The 20,217-nt window shown below is 51.2% G+C and overlaps 1 protein-coding gene across 5 annotated transcripts in view; it reads left to right on the plus strand.

Moving 5' to 3' along the window:
- The window catches only part of TOM1L2 (target of myb1 like 2 membrane trafficking protein), a 115,101-nt gene that overhangs the window by 65,318 nt on the left and 29,566 nt on the right, over positions 1-20,217 (plus strand). For all 5 annotated transcript variants that reach the window (XR_012375033.1, XM_073881803.1, XM_073881804.1 and 2 more), the window contains exons 3-6: positions 914-992; positions 8,423-8,572; positions 17,446-17,580; positions 19,001-19,159. Coding sequence is in view for 4 of the 5 variants with exons in the window: in XM_073881803.1 (XP_073737904.1) it covers positions 914-992; positions 8,423-8,572; positions 17,446-17,580; positions 19,001-19,159 (523 nt within the window). In the remaining variant the exon portion in view is untranslated. The remainder of the gene's footprint in view (positions 1-913; positions 993-8,422; positions 8,573-17,445; positions 17,581-19,000; positions 19,160-20,217) is intronic.

The raw sequence follows: 20,217 nt of genomic DNA on the forward strand, positions 1-20,217 counted from the left end.
TTCTTTCTTTCTTTCTTTCTTCTTTCTCTTTCTTTCTTTTTTTCTCTCTCTCTCTCTCTTTCTTTCAACTTTATTTATTTGAGAGAGAGAGCATGAGCAGGGGGAGAGGCAGAGGGAGAAGCAGACTCCCCACTAAGCAGGAGCTGAACATCCAAGCCTCAACCGGGAGCTGGCCATTCTTTCTTCTGTGTCTCTGTCTGTTGTCCCTTCGGTGTACCCCCACATCAGTGGGTTAGTTATTGTTCCGAATAAAGAATATTTGCATGTGATGCAAAATGCAAAAGGACTGCAAAAAAGCCCAGTGAAAAACCTCTCGCTCCCTCCTCTCTGCCACCCAGTTCTCCTCCTAAAGGGCAGCCAGAGTTACCAGCTTCTTGGGGCTCCTTCCAAGGATTCTCTTCCCTCTGCTGGCTTGTGTACTATGTATGTGTGTATGTATGTTGTCCTTTAATAAGCCAAAGAGGAGCTTATACACTGCTCTGCACACAACTCTATTCACATTTCTTTGAGTTGCCTCCATATTGGTGCATAAGGAGTGTCTTTATTTTTTCCCGCAGCTATATAGTGGGATAAACATGATTTAAATTAACCTGTTTCAGGGCGCCTGGCTGGCTCAGTCAGATGAGCTATGGGACTCTAGATCTCGGGGTTGTGAGTTCGAGCCCCACGTTGGGTGTAGAGATTACTGAAAGAATAAATAAAACTTAAAAAAAATTTTTTTTAAGTTAACCTGTTTCACAGTGATGAAGATTTCATTTGTTTCTGATCTTTTATGTGTATAAACATGCCACCTAATACTTTGTGTGTAACAGACAACCTTGTATATATAGTGGTTCACACAAACAGGAGTGACTCTGTAGGGTAGCGGCCCCGAGTGGAACATGCAAGGATTTTAACATGTGCTTTTCTCTAGGCCAAAGGATGCCATTCGAGCCCTGAAGAAGCGGCTCAACGGGAACCGGAACTACAGAGAGGTCATGCTGGCTTTGACTGTGAGTGCTGCCCTCGTTGGGGTGGGAAAGCATCTGGGGGAATCCACGTTCACGGCCCTGCCCCACCCCCAGGGCCTTCTCTCTGTCCACTCAGCACAGCCTCCAGCAGCCACAGCCTGTGGATGGCTTGGTGCGAGCACCACTGGGGTGTAGCAGAGCCTTCCCATAGTGCCCTTGGGTTTGCCTGCCTTCCCCCAAAGTAGTGGATGAGCTGCAAGCTGGTACATAGGAGCAGAGGATCAGGCACATGCAGCACTGACTAGTACAGAAACCCAGAGCGGAGAAGCTGAAGGGCCTGGCTGTGGATATCCTTCCGGCCACCAGCCTGCTGTGACCCAGCCTTGTTAGTTGCCTTCCTAGGTGTCAAGTCCCTCCTTACAAACCTGCCACCTTCTACCCAGAATCTGCCCGGGACTGTGCTGAGCTTTTCAGGTGTTAAAGCGATTGCTTACAGTAACCTTCCCAAACAGATGTCATCATCCCCTCAATCTAGAGAGAGGTCTGGGGGTTTGCCCAGACTTTGGGCTAATGAGTGCCCAGCTGTAGATTATGTGGGTAAAAACTGGTCTTTGGTGCAGAGATTCTGGAAAAAGTCAGCCTAGTGACTCCTTTTGGGAAGAAACAGACCAGATTTTTGCCCTTTCTTAAAATGTCAGGAAACTCAAAGGGACAACTTCGGGTGTTATTTCTTTCTGGAAAGCTAACAGTTATTCAGACGTGGCCAAATCTGGGCCACAGTGAGTTCTTATAATGCAAGCTATAACAGGTCAGCACGTGGGCCTCTCTGCAGGTTTGAAGAGTTTATTGTTTATCCAAAACAGCTATAACATGTTTCCTTTTAAAGCAGAGAAACTGGATTTTTCACCCAAGTGAAATCCCAAGACTTATTAGGAGAATATTCTCTGCCTGGGAATTGAGATATGAATAATAAAGACGAAAAAGACCAGCTGAGAAATAGTGACTTGAAAGCTGTTGGTTTATTCTCAGAAATTAAGCCATGGCATTCACTAAACCCAGAGTGATGCCCAAAATGAATTGTTTTCAGTAACTAAAATCACCAGAGAATGAACTAGAGATGTTGGGGCGGTTTCCTGGTATCTAAAACATATCCCTTTACATTCCCAACTTCATGGTCACCATGTTGGTTAGATGGAAATCTTTCTTTTTTTTAAGATTTTATTTATTTATTTTAGAGAGAGAGTCCACGAGAGTGGGGGGAGGGGGAGACGGAAAGGCCAGAGAATCTCAAGCAGATTCTGCGCTGAGCATGGAGCCCAACGCGGGGCTTGATCTCATGACCCTGAGATCACAACCGGAGCCAAAACCAAAGAGTTGGACATTTAACCCGACTGAGGCACCCAGGCGCCCAAGGATGGAAATCTCTCTAAAGTGGTCTCTGTCTTTACTTCCTTCTGGAGGAACATGGTGAACATCATTGAACCTTTCCTAATGGTTAGGTTTATTATTATTATTATTATTACTCCCCCAGCTTTATTGAGATATTGACATATTACATGTAGGTTTAAGTTATACAGTGTGATGATTTGATACACGTGTGTATTGCAAAATGATTACCGTCATAAGGTTAGTAAACACCTCTGTCCGCTCACATAATTACCTTCGTTGGGGAAGGGGGGGATAGCATTTAAGATCTAATTTCTTGGAGCGCCTGGGTGGCTCAGTTGGTGGAGCGTCCAGCTCTTGATTTCTGCTCAGGTCATGATCTCGGGGTCCTGGGATCAAGCCCCATGTCGGGCTCCCCGCTCAGAGGGGAGTCTGCTTGAGGATTCTCTCTCACTCCCTCTGCCACTTCCCCAGCTCTTGTGCATGTGCACACATGCGCACTCACTTGCTCGCTCTCAAATAAATAAATAAATCTTTAAGAAAGAGATCTGATTTCTTAACTGTAAAGTATATACTACAGTATGGTTAATTATAGTCATTATGCTGTATGTTAGATCCGTAGAGCTTACTCATCTTTTAGCTGGGAACTTGTACCCTTTGACCAGTATCTCCCCATTTCCCCTGCCCCACAGCTACCATTCTGCTCTGTCGCTATGAGTTCAGCTTTTTTAGATTCCGCATATAAGTTGGAAAATTGGGTGTTTGTTTCTCTGTATTTGACTTGTTTCACTTAGTGTAATGACCTCAGGGTCCATCCATGTTGTCGCAAAAGGCAGGATTTACTTCCTTTTTATGGCTGAATAGTATTCCTGTGTGTGTGTTTGTATACGTGGATAAAGAGATACCACACATGCATCACGTTTTCTTTATACATTCACCCCTCAGTGGATACTTTGATTGTGAATAATGCTGCAGTGAACATGGGGGTACAGATATCCCTTTGATACCCTGTTTTCATTTCTTTTATTTATTTCTTTTATTTTTTTTTTAAAGATTTTATTTTATTTATTTGAGACAGAGGGAGAGAGAGAGCACAAGAGGGGGTAGGGTGAGAGGGAGAAGCAGACCCCCTGCCGAGCAGGGAGCCCGATGTGGAACTCGATCCCGGGACTCTGGGATCATGACCTGAGCTGAAGGCAGTCATTTAACCAACTGAGCCACCCAGGCGCCCTCATTTCTTTTAGACACATACCTGGAAGTGAGATTGCTGGATCATATGGTAGCTATGTTTTTAATTTTTTTTTTTTTGAACCTCCACACTGTCTTCTATAGTGGCTGCACCAATTTGCATTCCCACAAACAGTGCACAAGGATTCCCTTTTCTCTACATCCTCGGCAACACTTGTCTCTTGTCTTTTTGATAATAGACATCCTAACAAGTGTGAAGTGATCTCTTATTGTGGTTTTGATTTGCATTTCCCTGATTAGTGATGTTGAGTATCTTTTCATGTACCTCTTGGCCATTTGTGCATCTTCCTTGAACACATGTCTGTTTAAAGTCCTTTGCCCATTTTCTTTAAGTTTATTTATTTATTTTTAGTAATCTCTGCACCCAGTATGGGGCTTGAACTCACAACCCTGAGATCAAGAGTCACATGCTCTGACTGAGCCAGCCAGGCGCCCTACCTTTGGCCGCTTTTAATTGGATTGGTTTTGGTTTTTTGTTGTTTTTTGGGGGGCTTTTTTGCTCTTGAGTTAAGTTCCTTATATTTTTTTTGATATTAACCCCTTATTGGATAGATGGTTTGCAAATATTTTTTCCCATTCTGTAGAGTGCCTTTTAAATTTTGCTGATTGTTTCTTCTGTGCAAAAGCTTTTTAGTTTGACATAGTCCCACTTGTTCATTTTCATTTTTGTTGCCTTTGCTTTTGGTGTCACATTGAAAAAGTCTCTGTCAAGGGGCGCCTGGGTGGCTCAGATTAGGTTAAGTGCGTGCCTTCGGCTCAGGTCATGATCCCGGGGACCTGGGATCGAGCCCTACGTTGGGCTCCTGGCTCAGCGGGGAGCCTGCTTCTCCCTCTCCCCCTGCTCATGCTCTCTCTCTCTCTCTGTATCTCTGTGTCTCAGATGACTAAATAAAATCTTAAAAAAAAAAAGTCTCTGCCAAGACCAGTGTCAAGGAACTTTTTTCATGTGTTATCTTTTGGTAGTTTTACAATTTCGGGTCTTACATTTAAGTCTTTAGTCCATTTCGAGTTAATTTTTGTGAGTGGTATAAGATAGGGGTGCAGTTTCATTCTTCTGCATGTGGTTAATCCAATTGTCCCAACACTGTTTATCAAAGAGACTTCCTTTCCCCATTGAACCCTCATATCTCTCTTATCAAATATTAGTTGGCCATATATTTATGTATGGGTTTATTTCTGGGCTCTCAATTCTGTTCCATTGTCTTTTTTTATTCCAGTACCATACTGTTTTGATTATTATAGCCCTGTAATATAGTTTGAAATCAGGAACTATGATGTCTCCAGCTTTATTATTATTTCTCAAGATTGCTTTGGCTATTCAGGGTCTTTTATGGTTCCAGATGAATTTTAGGATTTTTCTCCAATTTCTGTGAAATCTGTAGATGGCTTTGGGTAGTATGGACGTTTTAATAATATTAATTCTTCCAATCCATGAATATGGGATATCTTTCCATTTATTTGTGGCTTCTTTAATTTCTCTCATCAGTGTCTTAAAATTTTCAGGGTATAGATCTTTCACTTCCTTGGTTAAATTTATGCCTAAGTTTTTTGTTTTTTGTTTGCTTGTTTGTTGATGTGGTCATGTCTTCACTGCAAATCCAGAGATGCCTTTGGGAGCCTTCTGACATGGGCAGATCCCTTGTCCCCACACCAAAGGCTCACCAAAGGCTCCAGCCTGGTGCATGTTGTGGGATCTCATGTCTACCTTTATGGCTTCTCTGTCTTTGTCTTCCTTTACTGTATTAGCTGCTCTCAGTCCTCCTGCTCCTTGTGGGCCTTTGACAAGTTCATCAGAGGCCGGGAGAGGCTCTCTCCTTTGGTGTATAGACAGTGTATGGACTTGAAATAGACTTGAAACCACCATTTCTGATTGCTTAGAGGCACTTTTTGTCACTCTGTGGGCTTCAGCTGCTGGAAAATGGTCGCTGTGTGTTTCATGCCCTACAACCCACAGGGACCCATTTACCAGGGGCATTTTTGGCAGAGTCCCTGAAGTGGCTGAGTGGCCCTTGCCAGCCAGGGAGGACCTCCTGCGTCTGCTGCTCTGCTAGGTTTCAGGGCTGCTCTGGAGCACACACCACCTCTATCCAGGGCACTTCCAAACCTGTATCTGAGCTGCAAGGGCCAGCTTAGGCCACAGTGACTTTATTTTTATTTATTTATTTGTTTGTTTATTTATTTATTTATTTAAAGATTTTATTTATTTGAGAGAGAGAATGAGATAGAGAGAGAGCATGAGAGGGGAGAGGGTCAGAGGGAGAAGCAGACTCCCCGCTGAGCAGGGAGCCCGATGCGGAACTGGATCCCAGGACTCTAGGATCATGACCTGAGCCGAAGGCAGTCGCTTAACCAACTGAGCCACCCAGGCGCCCTGCCACACTGACTTTAAAGTCTGCTCTCCTGGAAGACATAAGGATGTGCTCTCCAAAGGTGAGATGGGCGTCCTCGCCCACTATTGGCCCTGAGTGTGGTGACAGAGCCACGGTGGCCCTGCCATGTTGGCCTTCCTGCTCCCCTTTATGCCATGTTCTTTCCCACCACACCTGCTTTCTTCCCAGCCTCCTGCCCCTCCCTTCCTGCCTGCTCCTCGTAAAATAAACCATTCTTCCTGCCACCTGCCTTGGCCTCAGCAGCCCGATGCCTGCATAGGCAAAGTTTGGAGAGGGTTTTAGAGGATGCTAGAAAGAAGGGAAGCTATGAGTTCCTGGAGGGCAAGAAGAACCCTTCTGGTTCCTCTCTGCAGTCCCTGCGGTCACTGTGAGGGTGAATGCTAGTTACCTTGTGGTCACCTGGAATCAGGCACACACAGAGGCTAAGAAAGACAATGCCCCCTTGGCTGAGGAAAAGCTCAGTGACCCGAGGATGCTGAGCTTTGGGGTCTTCTTGGGCAAGCCAAGCAGAACCCAGAGCCTCCCATGGTGCAGGCAGGCAGGCAGTGGGGAAAGGCACCGTTTTGACTGGCTCTGTGGCTGTCAGGCAGGGGGCACATGCCAGCTCTGGCCTCCTCGGGGAATTTACCAGCATCTCCAGGCCTCAGCTTCATCATCTCGAAAATGGGATAATACCCACCTTTCTGGGCAATTTCCGGGACCAGATGAAGGAACAAGAAATCTGTCACCCATTGCTTGTCATCTGAGGGACTCCCTGATCTCTTGGGGGGTGGGGGAGGTAGCCCTGTGGCCTCTTCGTGGGTGAGGAGGCAAGGGCTCCGGAGAAGGCTGATCCACTTAAAGAGAGTTAATTCGTTGTGAGACTGGAATGAAATGGTACATAACGTGGAGGCTCCCGCATGGTGCCCAGCTTGTAGTCCACTCTCCGTCAGTGTTAAGGGTGTGGGCCTTTCCTAATGGCCATGCTTTGTCAAGGCTCATTGTATGAACCCAGCCCTGTGGAATGGCTGCGTAAGGTAACCAGTGGTCAGCTCCGTCTGGGCCACTGAAGATACTCAGGCAGCCAGAAATGTCCTCTGTTGCCGGGCACATTCCAGGGAGGCATTTCCCACTAGCTGACCGTGGCACTGGGGGGTGCTGGTGTGGGAAGGGCCAGGTGATTGTATGGGCTGGTTTACAGAGAGCTGAGAAGTTCATGCGGCGCCTGGGTGGCTCAGTCGGTTAAGCGTCTGCCTTCGGCTCAGGTCATGATCCCAGGGTCCTGGGATGGAGCCCCACATCGGGCTCCCTGCTCCGCGGGAAGCCTGCCTCACCCTCCCCCACTCCCCCTGCTTGTGTTCCTTTTCCTCCCACCATTGTGCTGTCTGTTTCTCTGTCAAATAAATAAATAAAATCTTAAAGAAAAAAAAGTTCAGGAAGCTGTGTTCAAGGCTGGAGAGACCCTTCAGTGGGTACCTCTGAATTCCAGGGGGCCTCTCCCCTGTACTGTGGGGACTGGGAAGTTTTTCCTTTCCTCAAGTGCGTACAGCAGCCTCCTGAATGGTAATCATAACATCATGGTCCTCATTTACTGCCCCCACCCCCAACGCAGGGCACTGTGCTAGGTGCTTCAAACATACTCTGTCATCCTTACTACAGTCCTGCAAGGGAGGCACTCATGTGCCCACTTTACAGGTGAGGAAGCTGAGGCTCAGACAGGCTTGTCCTGGGCCATTTAGGGAGGAGGTGGCAGAGCTGAGATTCAAGCCCACACTGGCCATCCGGCCAGAACCCACGCGCACTGTGCTTTTGAGTGGCTAAGGCCTATGTACCTAATTTTTCCAGACAGGGGAAGAGTGAGCAGGGTTTGGAGTGAACATGGACCTGGGAGCTGACTGGCAGCAGAAGCCCACAAACCGTTTATTAAGAGTAGAAAATCCTTAGTCATTGCCAATTTGACTTGCAGAGGCAGGGTTGTGTGGGGCGTGTACGTGTGTATGTGTGAGGGTGAGTGAGTGAGTGTGAGTGTGTGTGTGTGTGTGTGTGTGTTTGCTTGCTTCCTCACATCCAAGGGCCGATAATTCACGTGGCAATTCAGGCTGTCACGGCCGCCCTCTCTGTGACAGAGCCTGAGTCCCATTGGCTAATGTCTCACACCCAGGAGCCCGGAGAGAGGAGTTAAAATGCTAATTTTCAGGGGCCGCTCAGTCATTTTGATCTCATTAAAACACCAGCATCCTTCTCATGCAAAACTGGTGCCTCAATTACCAACTAATTGCCTGATTATTGTGCAGGGACAGGCGACTTTAGTCAGCAAGGGACGCCTGAATTAGAGTGGAGGGATGCAGTGCCGTCCGTGTGTGACCCTGGAGGAGATGGTGGGGCCATGTGGGAGAAGCAAAGGGTGGGGTTAGGGTGGAAACTCGGCTGCCACGGTGGTGACCCTGCTTTCCTCTCCTCCCTCCCCAGGTGCTGGAGACGTGTGTGAAGAACTGTGGCCACCGCTTCCACATTCTCGTGGCCAACCGGGATTTCATCGACAGCGTCCTGGTCAAAATCATCTCTCCCAAGAACAACCCTCCCACCATTGTGCAGGACAAGGTGCTCGCTCTGATCCAGGTAGGTGAGCGCCCCTCGTGCAATCTGTTGGGACTGAGTGAGGTGGGGCCCCTCAGCAGGGGGTCCTCGTGCTTTCCCATCATTTGGAGGAAAGAATGGAGACCCTAGACCCTCCTGGGTTTAAATACCTGTTGCGAAATGCTTCTGCTTCTCCGCTCATCGCACTGGAATAAAACCCTGAGAGGTAGCTCTCAAGCCAGTTGACAGAGCCTTCACTGGTTTTCTGGGTGCCATGGCTCTCTGTTGCCCCCAGGGGCAGGTGGGGGGCCCTGCGAGGCTCCAGGCCATCAGGGACAGTGTGGAGTAGGAAGGGCCGTACTGGAGCCATATGCAGAGCTGGTGAGGCACTGGGTCGGGGCCAGCTCCGCGGCAGGCGGGCTGGGATCGGGGGAGACGGTGTTAAAGGAGTGATTCACTGAGGAGATGACATTTCTGTTGGACCCTGAAGGATGTGGGGAGCTTGGCGGAGATGTCGGAGTGTGAGAAGTAGCGAGGGCGAGGGGGATAGCATGTGCATCGAAAACACATGACACATGCGGGATGTATTCGGTATTAATGGCTCTGTAACAAATTATCCCAAAACTTAGGGGTTTAACACAGCAAATGTTTATTACCTCATTGTTTCTGTGGGTCAGGAATTCAGGAGCAGCTTAGCTGAGTGATTCTGGCTCAGGAGCTCTCAGGAGGTTGTGGTCAAGACGTCAGCCAGAATTGCCTCATCCGTGAGCTCGGTGAGCTGGAGGAGCCATGTCCAAGGTGGCTCACCACAGGGCTGTTGGCAGGAGGCCCCAGCTGCTCGCTAACTATTGGTAGGAGGCCTGAGTTTATTGCTGTGTGGACTCCTGAGTGTCCTCATAAAATGGCAGTGGGTTGTCCCTAGAGCAAACGATCCAAGAGAGCTCGGGAAAGAAGCTGTGGTGCCCCTTGGGACTGACTCTCAGAAGTCATGCACCATCTCTTCTGTCCTATTCCATTTGTTAGAAGGGAAGTCCCCAGGTCCACCCTTAAGAGTCGGGGAATGAAGCTGCACGTCTTGAAGAGAAGAGGCTGCTTTAAAGCCATCACATGGAGCATAGAGTGTGATGAAGAATATCTGAGGCCAGAAGGATGGTCAGGGGCTTGTGGGCCGTGCATCCCGATAGTCGGTGTTCTGTCCTGGGGGCTGTGGGGAACCACTGCACATTTCTGAACTGGGTGTACACAGAGGGATCTGGATTCTAGACCGAGCCCCCTGGTGACAGGGTGGAAGGCACATTTGTCAGTGAGCACATTAGTGCTGTTGTCTGCAGGAGCCAAGAGGAGAGGGGGGTGGGCTGGGCTGGGCAGGAGGCACTGTGATCCGAGGTAGGCACGGGGTATCTGAGGTGGTGGTGGCACCTGAGCCTGGAGAGGAAAGTGGGGCCCTGGCTGAGGTTCTCTCGGGCGTCCTCTGCCTACAAGTCTTCTCCGTCCTTCAGACGGCCCCCAGAGGCCTCCCCACCCCTAGGTTTACAGCATCCCCACTCTCCTGTCACCCTCTTCTTTGGTCTTCTCTACTTCCAGGCTGACTTTTCTCTCATCTGCCTCTGAGTTCCCTGAGTGTCCAGGGACATTATATCCCCGGGGTCTAGAGCAGTTGACTGTGTAGAGTAGGTGATAGGTAAGTTGTTTTTCTGAATGAATGGGTGACCATGGTTTGCTGAAGCTCTAGGAAGGGGAAGAGTGTGGGTGACCGCAGAGCCGCCTCCTTCTTAGGTGGTCCCTATCTCTTCATTCTGCCCACCTGGCATGTCTTCATGTCTCTCCCTTCCTCCCTCCCTCCCCTTTCTTTCACACCCATTCTCGTGCGCACACACATGCACACAGGGGTGCAAACCACCTCACCCTCTACCCTCCCCACCCCTACTTCTGCCGTCGACTCCCCCATTCTGGGCCTTTCCAGTACACTCCCCTGCCTCAACACCCCCAGTGTTTGATGTCAGGCCAGTAAATCGTGACTTTTTGCTCACAACAGAGGGGGCGCCCCAGCCTGAACCCCTTGTGCGGGCCCACAGTGGCCACAGGCAGGGTCTCTCTGGAGTCAGGCCTGGAAGAAGCACTTCCTGTGGCCAGGCCCGGTGGGTGGTTGGCCAGCCCCTGCCAGGCACAGCTGTGGCCAGGCTTGTGATCTGCGTTGCCCCTGTTGGCAAGGGCACTGGGGAGCCTAAAGCTGTGACTGTCTCCAGAGACGTCGGCCCAGCTTTCCCATCAGGGTCACCGCCTGCTCTCAGCACTGCTTCTCCCAGCTGTGTAACCTCCGCAGGTATTTGAGCCTCTCTGGGCTTCTACCTCCTTATCTGCACAATGGGGGCCTATGTCCCTGCCTCCCTACTCCCGAGTCTGAGATCAGCCTTCAGGGGCTCATCGACCGGCGCCTGTGTCATGAGGACTCCCCCTGCCGGCTCGGTGGCGGCATGTGTGCCCACCCGCAGGGGCAGGAGCAGGATGGGCCCCTGAGGGCCTTGCGGGCTCCTTGTCCAGCAAGGATGTGCTGGACGGTCAGCCTGGCCCAGCTGGGAAAATGCCAAGGGCTTTGGATAAGGGTACTCTCTGGTGGGCTTGCTTACATGCCTGGGGATGGTTCTTCCTCTCCGGGTTTTAAAGCTTCCTGAGGAACTTTTGTCTTTGGTTATGGCCACCCAACAGAAAGCAGACAGCATTCAGAGCTGGCGGCTGGCTTGGCTTCTGGAATGCGGTGGACAAAAAACCAAACAGGATCTTCAGCCTTTTCTTTTTACCGAATTCTAACATATGTACCGGAGATCACAGATTTAACTAGCACGTACAACTTGATAAGTTTTTTCAAACTGAACATACCCGGGTAGCCAGCCCCTGTGTCATGAGCAGAATATGACCCACACCCAAAGTGCCCCAACCTCCTGGGAGGACCCCCTCACCTCACAGCCTGGATGGAGTTCTCGTGTTCTTGAACTTCATCTATGTGGACTCTGCAGTCCACAGAGCCCCCTGGTGACAGGGGTCTGTTAGGTCTGTGTGTCCGGCCGCGCCTTCTTTGTGGGTCTCACCTTGTCACTGGGTATGACCGTCGGCCTCTGTTTCCATTGCTCACATCGCTGGCCAAGTCCCTGTGGGTGAATGCACCATGGTTTGTGTATCCTTCCCACTGATGGTGGGGACGTGCTGTTCCCCATTTGGGGAAGTGCTCCCCACCCCAGCCATTACGAAAAGTGCTGCTGTTGACAGGTAGCAGGTGTCTTTGGGTGAGCATGCATATCCATTTATATTAGGTGTGAAACTGCCATCTTTTTGGTCAAAAACAGTAAAATATTAGCGATTCCGTAGGGGTCAGCCTCACAGCTGGGAGCGGAATTGCTGGGTGGTGGGGAATGGCCATGCTCCAGTTTAGTACTTACACCAGTAGGCCGTGCTGTTCCTTCCCACCAGCACCCAAGAGCTTTAGGTGCACAACGTTTTCACCAATGCATCCGCACTAAAGCCCATCCAATGAGTGTGTGGACGTATTGCATCTTGTCAACCTGTTCTTAATTCCCTGGAGAAAGAAGAGGACTTTATTTGCCTGTTGAATATACTTGAAAGAACTGGGCAGTCCACCCTGAGAGTCTGATATCCCCCCCAGGAAGGGCAGGTGCTGCTCCCACCATGACACAAGGGTGGAGGCGGGGGCAATGGCAACGGATCCCCGGCCCTCTTGCCAGCGTGGGAGGAGGCAGCAGGCCATCGTAGAAACACAGGGAGACCGAAAAGAGGTGTGGTCAAATTGTGTGGGTGCCAGAGCCATGACAGCTTCTTCCTCACCATCCTCGCCATCCAGGCGTTACTAAGTGCTCTTCGGAGCCCAGCTGCCAGGAAGTGGAACTGGGCCAATCCCAGCCCTGCCCGTGGGGAGCTGGTGGTTTTATGGAGAGACAGAGGCTTGCAGATGATAGAGGGCCAGGGCCTACCCAGGGAGGACTTGAGCTGGCTTTGGGATATTTGAGGGGCAGCCCTAAACTCTGAACATACCGACACTTGAAAAGCTTTTAAGGTCAAGGGGTTAGACGGAGAAGTGCTCCCCACCGCAGCCCAGGAAGCATGATTGGAGCTCCTGGTGGAGGTGGGACCTGAGGCTCTGATGACCAGGTATCAGCCTGAGGCCATTGTTCCTCTGATTGCTCCCCTACGGTGGAAGCAGGGAGGGGGCCTGTCTCCAAACCAGCTTTTCTTTTTCTTTCTTCCCTCCCTCCCTCCCTCCCTCCCTTCCTTTTTTCTTTCTTTCTTTCTTTTTCTTTCTCTTTCTTTTGCTTTCTTTCTCTCTCTCTCTTTTTCTTTCTTTCTTTCTTTCTTTCTTTCTTTCTTTCTTTCTTTCTTTTTCTTCTTTCTTTCTCTCTCTTTCTTTCTTCCTTTGTCTCTCTTTTTCTTTCTTTTCTTTCTTTCTTTCTTCCTTCCTTTCTTTTTTTCTTTCTTTCTTTTTCTTTCTTTCATCTTGCTTATTTATTTGACAGAGAGAGAGAGCAGGGGAAACAACAGGCAGAGGGAGAAGGAGAAGCAGACTCCCCACTGAGCAGGGAACCCGATGCAGGGCTCCACCCCAGGACCCTGGGATCATGACCTGAGCCGAAGGCAGACACTTAACCGACTGAGCCACCCAGGCGCCCCTCCAAACCAGCTTTTCTGAGAGTCTCCCTGTGCCTGTAGGGAAATGGGTGCTTGTCCTCACATGTTTTGGCCCCCACCATGCCTTCCAGTTCCTTTCCTGGGATGCTGATCACAGGCATTGTCAGCCTGAGATTGGCCACCAGCACACGTTTGCTATCAGCAGCCCTCTAGGGGGATTTTTGAAGAGAACCAGTGGATGCCTATCTCTCGTTCCCACATTCTGTCCCTTCTCTCATCGAGGCATCTGTATCCTCTGGCTGTCCTCTAGCCCTCTGTAGCCACCCCATCTTCCCCAGGCCCCCCAAAAGAGACCCCCCCGCCTCAGGCTTATGTGCACCCGAGGCCCTGCCCTTCAGATTGCCCTCCATCTCCCCCAGCCCAAGCCCAGCGCATAAGCTGTAAGGCAGGGCAGTTGGAAGTGGTTACCTGACTCAGGTGTGAGGGCCCAGTGGGCTTCCCCGCCACAGGAGTTTGCCCTTTGGGAGGGGAGCTGGTCTCCCTGGCAGCAAGAGAGGACAGATGTTGAGAGCAGGGCAGCCTTTGAACTGCCTGCTACCTTCAGCCCCCGCTCTGTTTCTCACCTGGTCCCTGGCTGGCCTTTGGCTGCGTGCCTTTCTGTTTCTTCATGTGAAGTCCCATTTGTTCATAAGACAAGAAGGACACTTGTACTCTGTGCCATCCCTCAGACTTTCCCTTGCAGTTGCTTTCAGGAACAGAAATGATACCATCCTGGTAGGGTAACCTCATGGTGATCATGCTTCTCCTGCCTCCCTCCCCCTCCCCCCTTCCCCCTCCCCCCCTTACCTTGACTCCCCACCCCCTGCCTCCTAGCAATCGAATCTAAAAATACCCTCTTTCCACTGAAGGTTTTTCTTTCCACTGAAGAACGTGAGAGGGTAGGGGTGGGGGCAGGAGCTGGAGGTGTTGTGTTCTTGGAAGGTGTCAGAGACGTGGTGGCCCAGCCTTTGGCCACATTCCGTGTGGACTGGCAGCTCTCTGGAGACCCTGTCACTGGGACTAGGCAGTCTGGTCCAGGAGCAGAAGCAGAACATGGCAGAAGCCAGAGAACGGAACCCACAATCTAAGTCAGCAGTCATTCATTGATCTGAAATTGGATGACTTAAAACTTTGTCAAAACTTGAGGGATATAGAAACAAGTACAATACAGTTTGTGGTAGTATAAGGCCCCAGTCTGGCATTTGATGTACAATCCCGAGGAGCAAAGGAAATGAAAGCATGAAATTCTTTTTTTTCTCTCCCTATTTGACCTTCCTCTGGGTCTTTCAGCCCCCAACACTGTAGACATATGCCAGAAAAGCACTTTGCTTTCATATAGGGCACCACCCCTGTGGCTCCCTGGCTTTAGGTTGGGGACCCGGAGTGAACCAGACTTCCTGAGCTTTGCCACCTCTCCCCTAGAGCAGATTCTGAAATATCAGCTGGGTCAGCTGTCCAGTGGGGCTCCTGCTTTCTTTGTCACAGTCACCTCAGTCCGTGGACAGCCTAACTGGCCGCCTTCCTGTGTTCTCCCAAGTAGAACAATAAGGATGCTTCGTAACCGTGAGATCTGAAGTCAGTCTAATTTGACAAACGGTGATTGACTGCCTTCTCTGTGTAAGGACGAGACTCGATGTGTGCCTTCACAGGTATGACCTGTTGGGGAACAAGACGGGAGCACAGGTATTTGAGCATGGTGCCAGGAAGATGCGAGAAGCCCAGCGTCTCTGGATGTATCCCGATTCTGTGTTCCCACTTATGACTGTCCTTTAAAGGTGCCCCCTGCCTTGCTCCCTCTTGGCACCAGAATCTTGTTCGGTGGAGAATGCTGCCATGAACATATGCTCTGTTAGCAGCCAGCTGACCCCACACCACACAGGGGTCCCATACAGGGGTTGAAATAGTAGCAGGCGGGAAGGGAGTAGATGAGCCAAGACTGCTTGGCTGCAGGTCTCAAATGCCAATCCCAGCTTTTGCCTAGGCAAAGAGGACAGTTTGTCATGAGCAGGCAGGGCTTCCCAGAACCCTGGGGTGTGACTGGACCTGGGGAGGAAGGGACAAGAAGAGATCAGGAAAACCCTCCAAATCCTCTCTTGGCTGCACCTTCCAACACATAGGCTGTCTCTGCTCCCTGGTCCCCAGTGGGCATGTCGCTGCCTCCCAGGGCCTGCATCTATAGAGGACAGTGTCACCTACCCAAGGAGAGCAATCCAGCTCTCCCCAAGCTCAGGGCCAAGCTCCTGGGAGGAGGGGAAGCTGACTGGCCCAACTTAGGCTGTGTATTCCCCTCCTGGTGCCACAGAAGACACAGACCCAGAGAAGGGGGCCTGTTGGCTCGCTGTCGGGGCAGGCGCCCCGAGAAGTCTCCACTGCCTGGAGAGCATAGTGATGGTTCTTTAATTTCCATTCTTCCTATCTCCGATCTGGCTGAGATGGAGAGCAAGGTAAATGAAAAGTGGTCCCCTGGAGCGGTTTGTCCTCCCATAGAAATAGAGGTAGGAAACGGCACCAGGAAGAACTGTCATGCTTTTTTCTCCCCAGCCTCCCACAGCAGGCTGTAAACCTGGTCTTAGACCTTAAATGAACATGCTAGCTGCGTTTTGAAGCTAGCCTCCCGCGGGGACTCAGCTGGATTTTGAGTCCGGTGGTGGCAGCCAAAGCAGCTGGTGGAGAACGGGGCTCTGGGGCTCTCCCTAGGGGGGCAGGCCTCGGTGCTACGGCTCTCCAGCTGGCACTCCAGACAGGCCTCTGCAGGCACCTTGGACCCTACTTCAGCCTCCAGAAGGAAGTGTTGGCCAAGAGGGGCCGTCCTCCCGCGGGTACTAAATCCCCAAGTGTGCAGATCAAATAAGTGGATCAAGGAAGGCCGGCTGACAGTAACGTTTGTGGTGAGACGCATCAGTCAGAATGAGCGAGGCTTTTTGGAAACTGACCTTTTAACTTCAAACGGGTCTGTTGGTTAGAGATAGAGTTTCTGTGGCTGCGTCAGGATTGGTTGGAATGCATCGCTAGAGCCAGGGAGGCACTTAAAGGCTTGTGACAACAGCAGAATTGGCAACAGAACCGTGGGCGCGAGACACTGTGCCTCCTCCTCTGGGTATGTATGTGGTGACAGGACAGGGTGGTTCTGAAGAGCTGAGCTTTATTTGGCGGGGGAGCCCTTTGGAGATTGTGCTTGCTTGCCCTTTCTTTCTTTCTTTCTTTCTCTCTCTCTCTCTCTCTTTCTTTCTTTCTTTCTTTCTTTCTTTCTTTCTTTCTTTCGTAACTTCCAAAGAACAAAATATTTTCTTTTTTTGTTTAATATTTTATTTATTTATTTCCCGAGTTAGAGTGAGAGCACAAGCAGGGGGAGCGGCAGGCCAAGGGAGAAGCAGGCTCCCCACTGAGCAGGGAGCCCGATGCGGGACTCGATCCCAGGACGCTGGGATCATGACCTGAGCCGAAGGCAGATGCTTAACTGACTGAGCCACCCAGGTGTCCCAAGAACAAAATATCTAAAAAAATTTTTTCGAGTTTCATGTATCAATGCAAAGTGAATCTATTGGAAGTACGTGTTCTTTTCAGACTCTCTGCGTGGTGTTTTCATCGAAGGGACTCTAGTGGCTGTGCTTTGCGGTGGCGTTTGCCATGTGGGCAGGTGTGCATTGAGACTGTGGGCGGCTCAGGCTCTGCCGCCCCTGGGCTACCGTCATGTCGCCTCTCCAGCTGGGCTAGGCGGTCTCCACTTCCGTGTGCTCCGATCCACTGAGGAAACCCCACGTTAGCCTTTATTTCCCGTCACACATCAATTTCGCCTTTCCTTTCTGTTCAGTTTGCCTACGGCTCCTGCCTCCGCCCCTGAGAGCTCTACAGAGCCGAGCGGCACTGCGGTCCCCACGGTGTCCTGCGGGCATGGCAGCAGGGCCTGCGTCTTCACGCCCTTCGGCTGAGCGCCACCAGGAATTGATTTCCTGGCGATTAGGGAAATGCCTGCATTTTAGGATGCGCCACAGTGCTTAGGTGTTATTTCTCTGCATCTTCTCCAAGGAAATACTACATGCTGAATTAAGTTTTGTGTTTTTGTTCCTGCTCAACAGCACCGTTAAAAACCCACATTTCGCCTGTCACATCGTGGCAGCCCTGGGGTTGGTGAGGGGGACAGGAACAGAGTGGGTTTGGCCAGACAGCATAGGCCTCTGCGAGAGCACTTGGGCTGCCATTGGTGAGAAATGCTTCCTAACAGGCCCTCTCTTTCCTCCCAGGCGTGGGCTGATGCCTTTCGAAGCAGCCCTGACCTCACCGGCGTGGTGCATATATATGAGGAACTGAAGAGGAAAGGGGTCGAGTTTCCCATGGCAGACTTGGACGCTCTGTCTCCCATCCACACACCACAGCGGGTAAGCTTCCAGCTGGCATTTTCTAGAAAGACCTATTGCAGAACGGGCCAGCCACTGCCACCACCCTTCTGCTGCTGCCTTTGAATTATTCAGCTTGTCATCACGCTTTCTTAAAGCTTGAGGGCATCTCTTTTTAATAACAAGGGGGACGCGGGAGTGAGACAGCTGGGTGACTGGTGACTAAGTGGCAGCAGTGATCTTCCCCCGCCACACACGTTCATCTGACTGTGGAAGGATATAATAGAGGGATCAGTTCCGACATTTTCGTGGAAATAGCTGCTTGGGCGGAGCCATCCTTCCCGTGAGGGCCACTAGCACCTACTTTTCGGAGGCCCCGGGAATCTGGTGTGGGGATACCGGCATCTCCCTGGGAGAACACTGAGGCACCTCAGTGTTGGCAATGTGGGGGAGCTGATGATGTCACTGATCGTGGGCAAAGGGCGGCTTTTGGTTTTTTCGGACTGTACAGTTGAAACAGACTGAAATTTTATTTTGGCCCACGACTGTTCAGCATCCATCTAGACATCCTTGAATTCCACCAGCCTTGGGATTCAAAGCCCAGGGTTGGCCCGTTTAGGGGCCTGCCATGGAAGCTCTTACAGTGTGGGGCAGCTCTGTGCTTCTGAATGGACGCCGTTCATCCCAGGAAGCTGGTACCTCTACTGGCTGGGGATCAGCCCCTGGCCCCGGGGGAGAGCCAGGAAGCTCCAGGATCTGGGAGAGGCACCTTGTCCCAGCACACTCTGCCTTGCTGGCCTCCCATCTGCCCATCTCTGAAATGGGGGCAGGAAGTCTTTTGCGTGGATCACAGTTAACGTTCGAGAGGCTGTCTGAGATGTTCAAAGGGAAAGCATAAGAAATTATACTTTGCGAAGCATTATTCTCATTATGATCCCTCCAAACCACTTACTATGCTTTGTGGAATAAACGTAACCTGTTTTATTCTTCTAATAATGACACAGAACCATGTTGTTGTGCCTATAATTACAAAGAACATGCAGTAAATTACATAATTACTATTTATATTAGTCTCCTCGTAAAGGCCAAAATATCATCTTCTGGTACCAAACGGGGATCCATGATTAGCAAAACTTCGTAGCAGGCCCCCTCCACTCAGTTTCTGAGGTGGTCCTAATAATGGGAACCCTGACCAAAACTCTCACAGAGCGCCCTCAGTGCTGCCTTTCTGAGTGGCTTTGGTTGTCGGCGAGGAGCTGTTGGTAGCCCCCTTCGTGGATGGAGAACCTGGGTGCGGAGGGGGCAGAGGGATTCCTCCAGCCTCAGAGTCAGCTGTAAAGCCGGGCTCCCCGCCTGCCTGCCGGCTGCTGTGACAGGAAGGGCTTCCCCGGGGTGGGGTAGGTGCCAGGGCTGCCACACAGGCAGCCCGGGTGAACCGAGGACTTTGTTGTTGCTGTGCCAGAGCGTCCCCGAAGTGGATCCAGCCGCAGCCATGCCCAGGTCCCAGTCGCAGCAGAGGACGAGTACCAGCTCCTACACCTCGCCTCCTCCTGCCCCCTACTCCGCTCCGCAGGCCCCGGCTCTCAGTGTGACGGGCCCCATCACGGCCAATTCGGAACAGGTACTCACTCGCAGACTTCCGGGCCATAGGCAAGGTGGCTGCCTGGCCTCGTTCACCCTTTTGGGACACATACGGATGCCTTCCCTGACCAGGCTCTGTGCTAGGTGGCAGCAGCCCACAGACGGAAGGGCCCAGGTCCTCTCCCGAGGGCTCACCGTGTGGTGGGGAGACGGGGGCAAAGACAGTCCGGCAGATAGGGTGGTGGCGTGGTTGCGGGAGCGGGAGCCAGGAGTTGAGCCCAGAGTTGAGCGCTGCTTGGAGGGTCACCCCGGGAGCTGATGCTGCTGAGGCTCTTGAAACTGGTGGGGGGGCTTCATCGGACAAGGTGTGGGGCTGGAGGCACGGAGGAGCGGGGCATTCACGGGAACAGCAGCTGGAAGCTTTGGAGGATCGGTGCAGGATCCGAGAGGCAGAGGGGGAGGCCAAAGCACAGCGACCGAGTTGCGTTGTGAACAGCCTTGTGAGTCACACAGAGAGGTTTGGATTGATCTTGTAAGAAGCATCAGCCATCAGAGGCTGGGGACGCGATCAGCGAGGTCCCATGGAGGCGGAGGCCAACATGAGGGAGGCCCTTAGGAAGCACCCTTCCTGCCTTTATTCCAAACACTGCCCACCTTCCCTGAGTTATTTCCTGAGAGGCCAATGCCGTTTTAATCCCAAACTGGAGTTTTTTTAGACAAGTTGCAGAAAATAGTGCTTAGATGAATCTCTAAAATGTCCATTAGTTAAAATTTGAGAATTGATCAGACTTGGGGGGGGGGACCAAAACCCTCTTCCAGTGTTTATATTTTTTAAGTCCTTATTTAGTATTTGTGACGGCGTCATTATTATGGAAACTCATTTAAACAGAGGGGCCAAGCGATGAGGTGTGGTTAACCAAAACATCGTGCCAGGGCCGCTCACGTTTCTGTTCTCTGCTGGCCCTGAGGCAGCGGGCCGGAGGAGGAGAGCCGGAGGTCAGACGGTTCTGGCCTGGAGTCCCCACTCTGCCACTCACTGTGTGGCTTCAGTCAGGTCATTTAACCCAGCCGGGGCAGTAGAACAGGGCGGTAGTCCAT

This window comes from Callorhinus ursinus, unplaced genomic scaffold (assembly GCF_003265705.2).
Source record: "Callorhinus ursinus isolate GAN/ISIS: 27379988/994484 unplaced genomic scaffold, GSC_fseal_2.0 scaffold43, whole genome shotgun sequence".
Taxonomy (NCBI): Eukaryota; Metazoa; Chordata; class Mammalia; order Carnivora; family Otariidae; genus Callorhinus; species Callorhinus ursinus.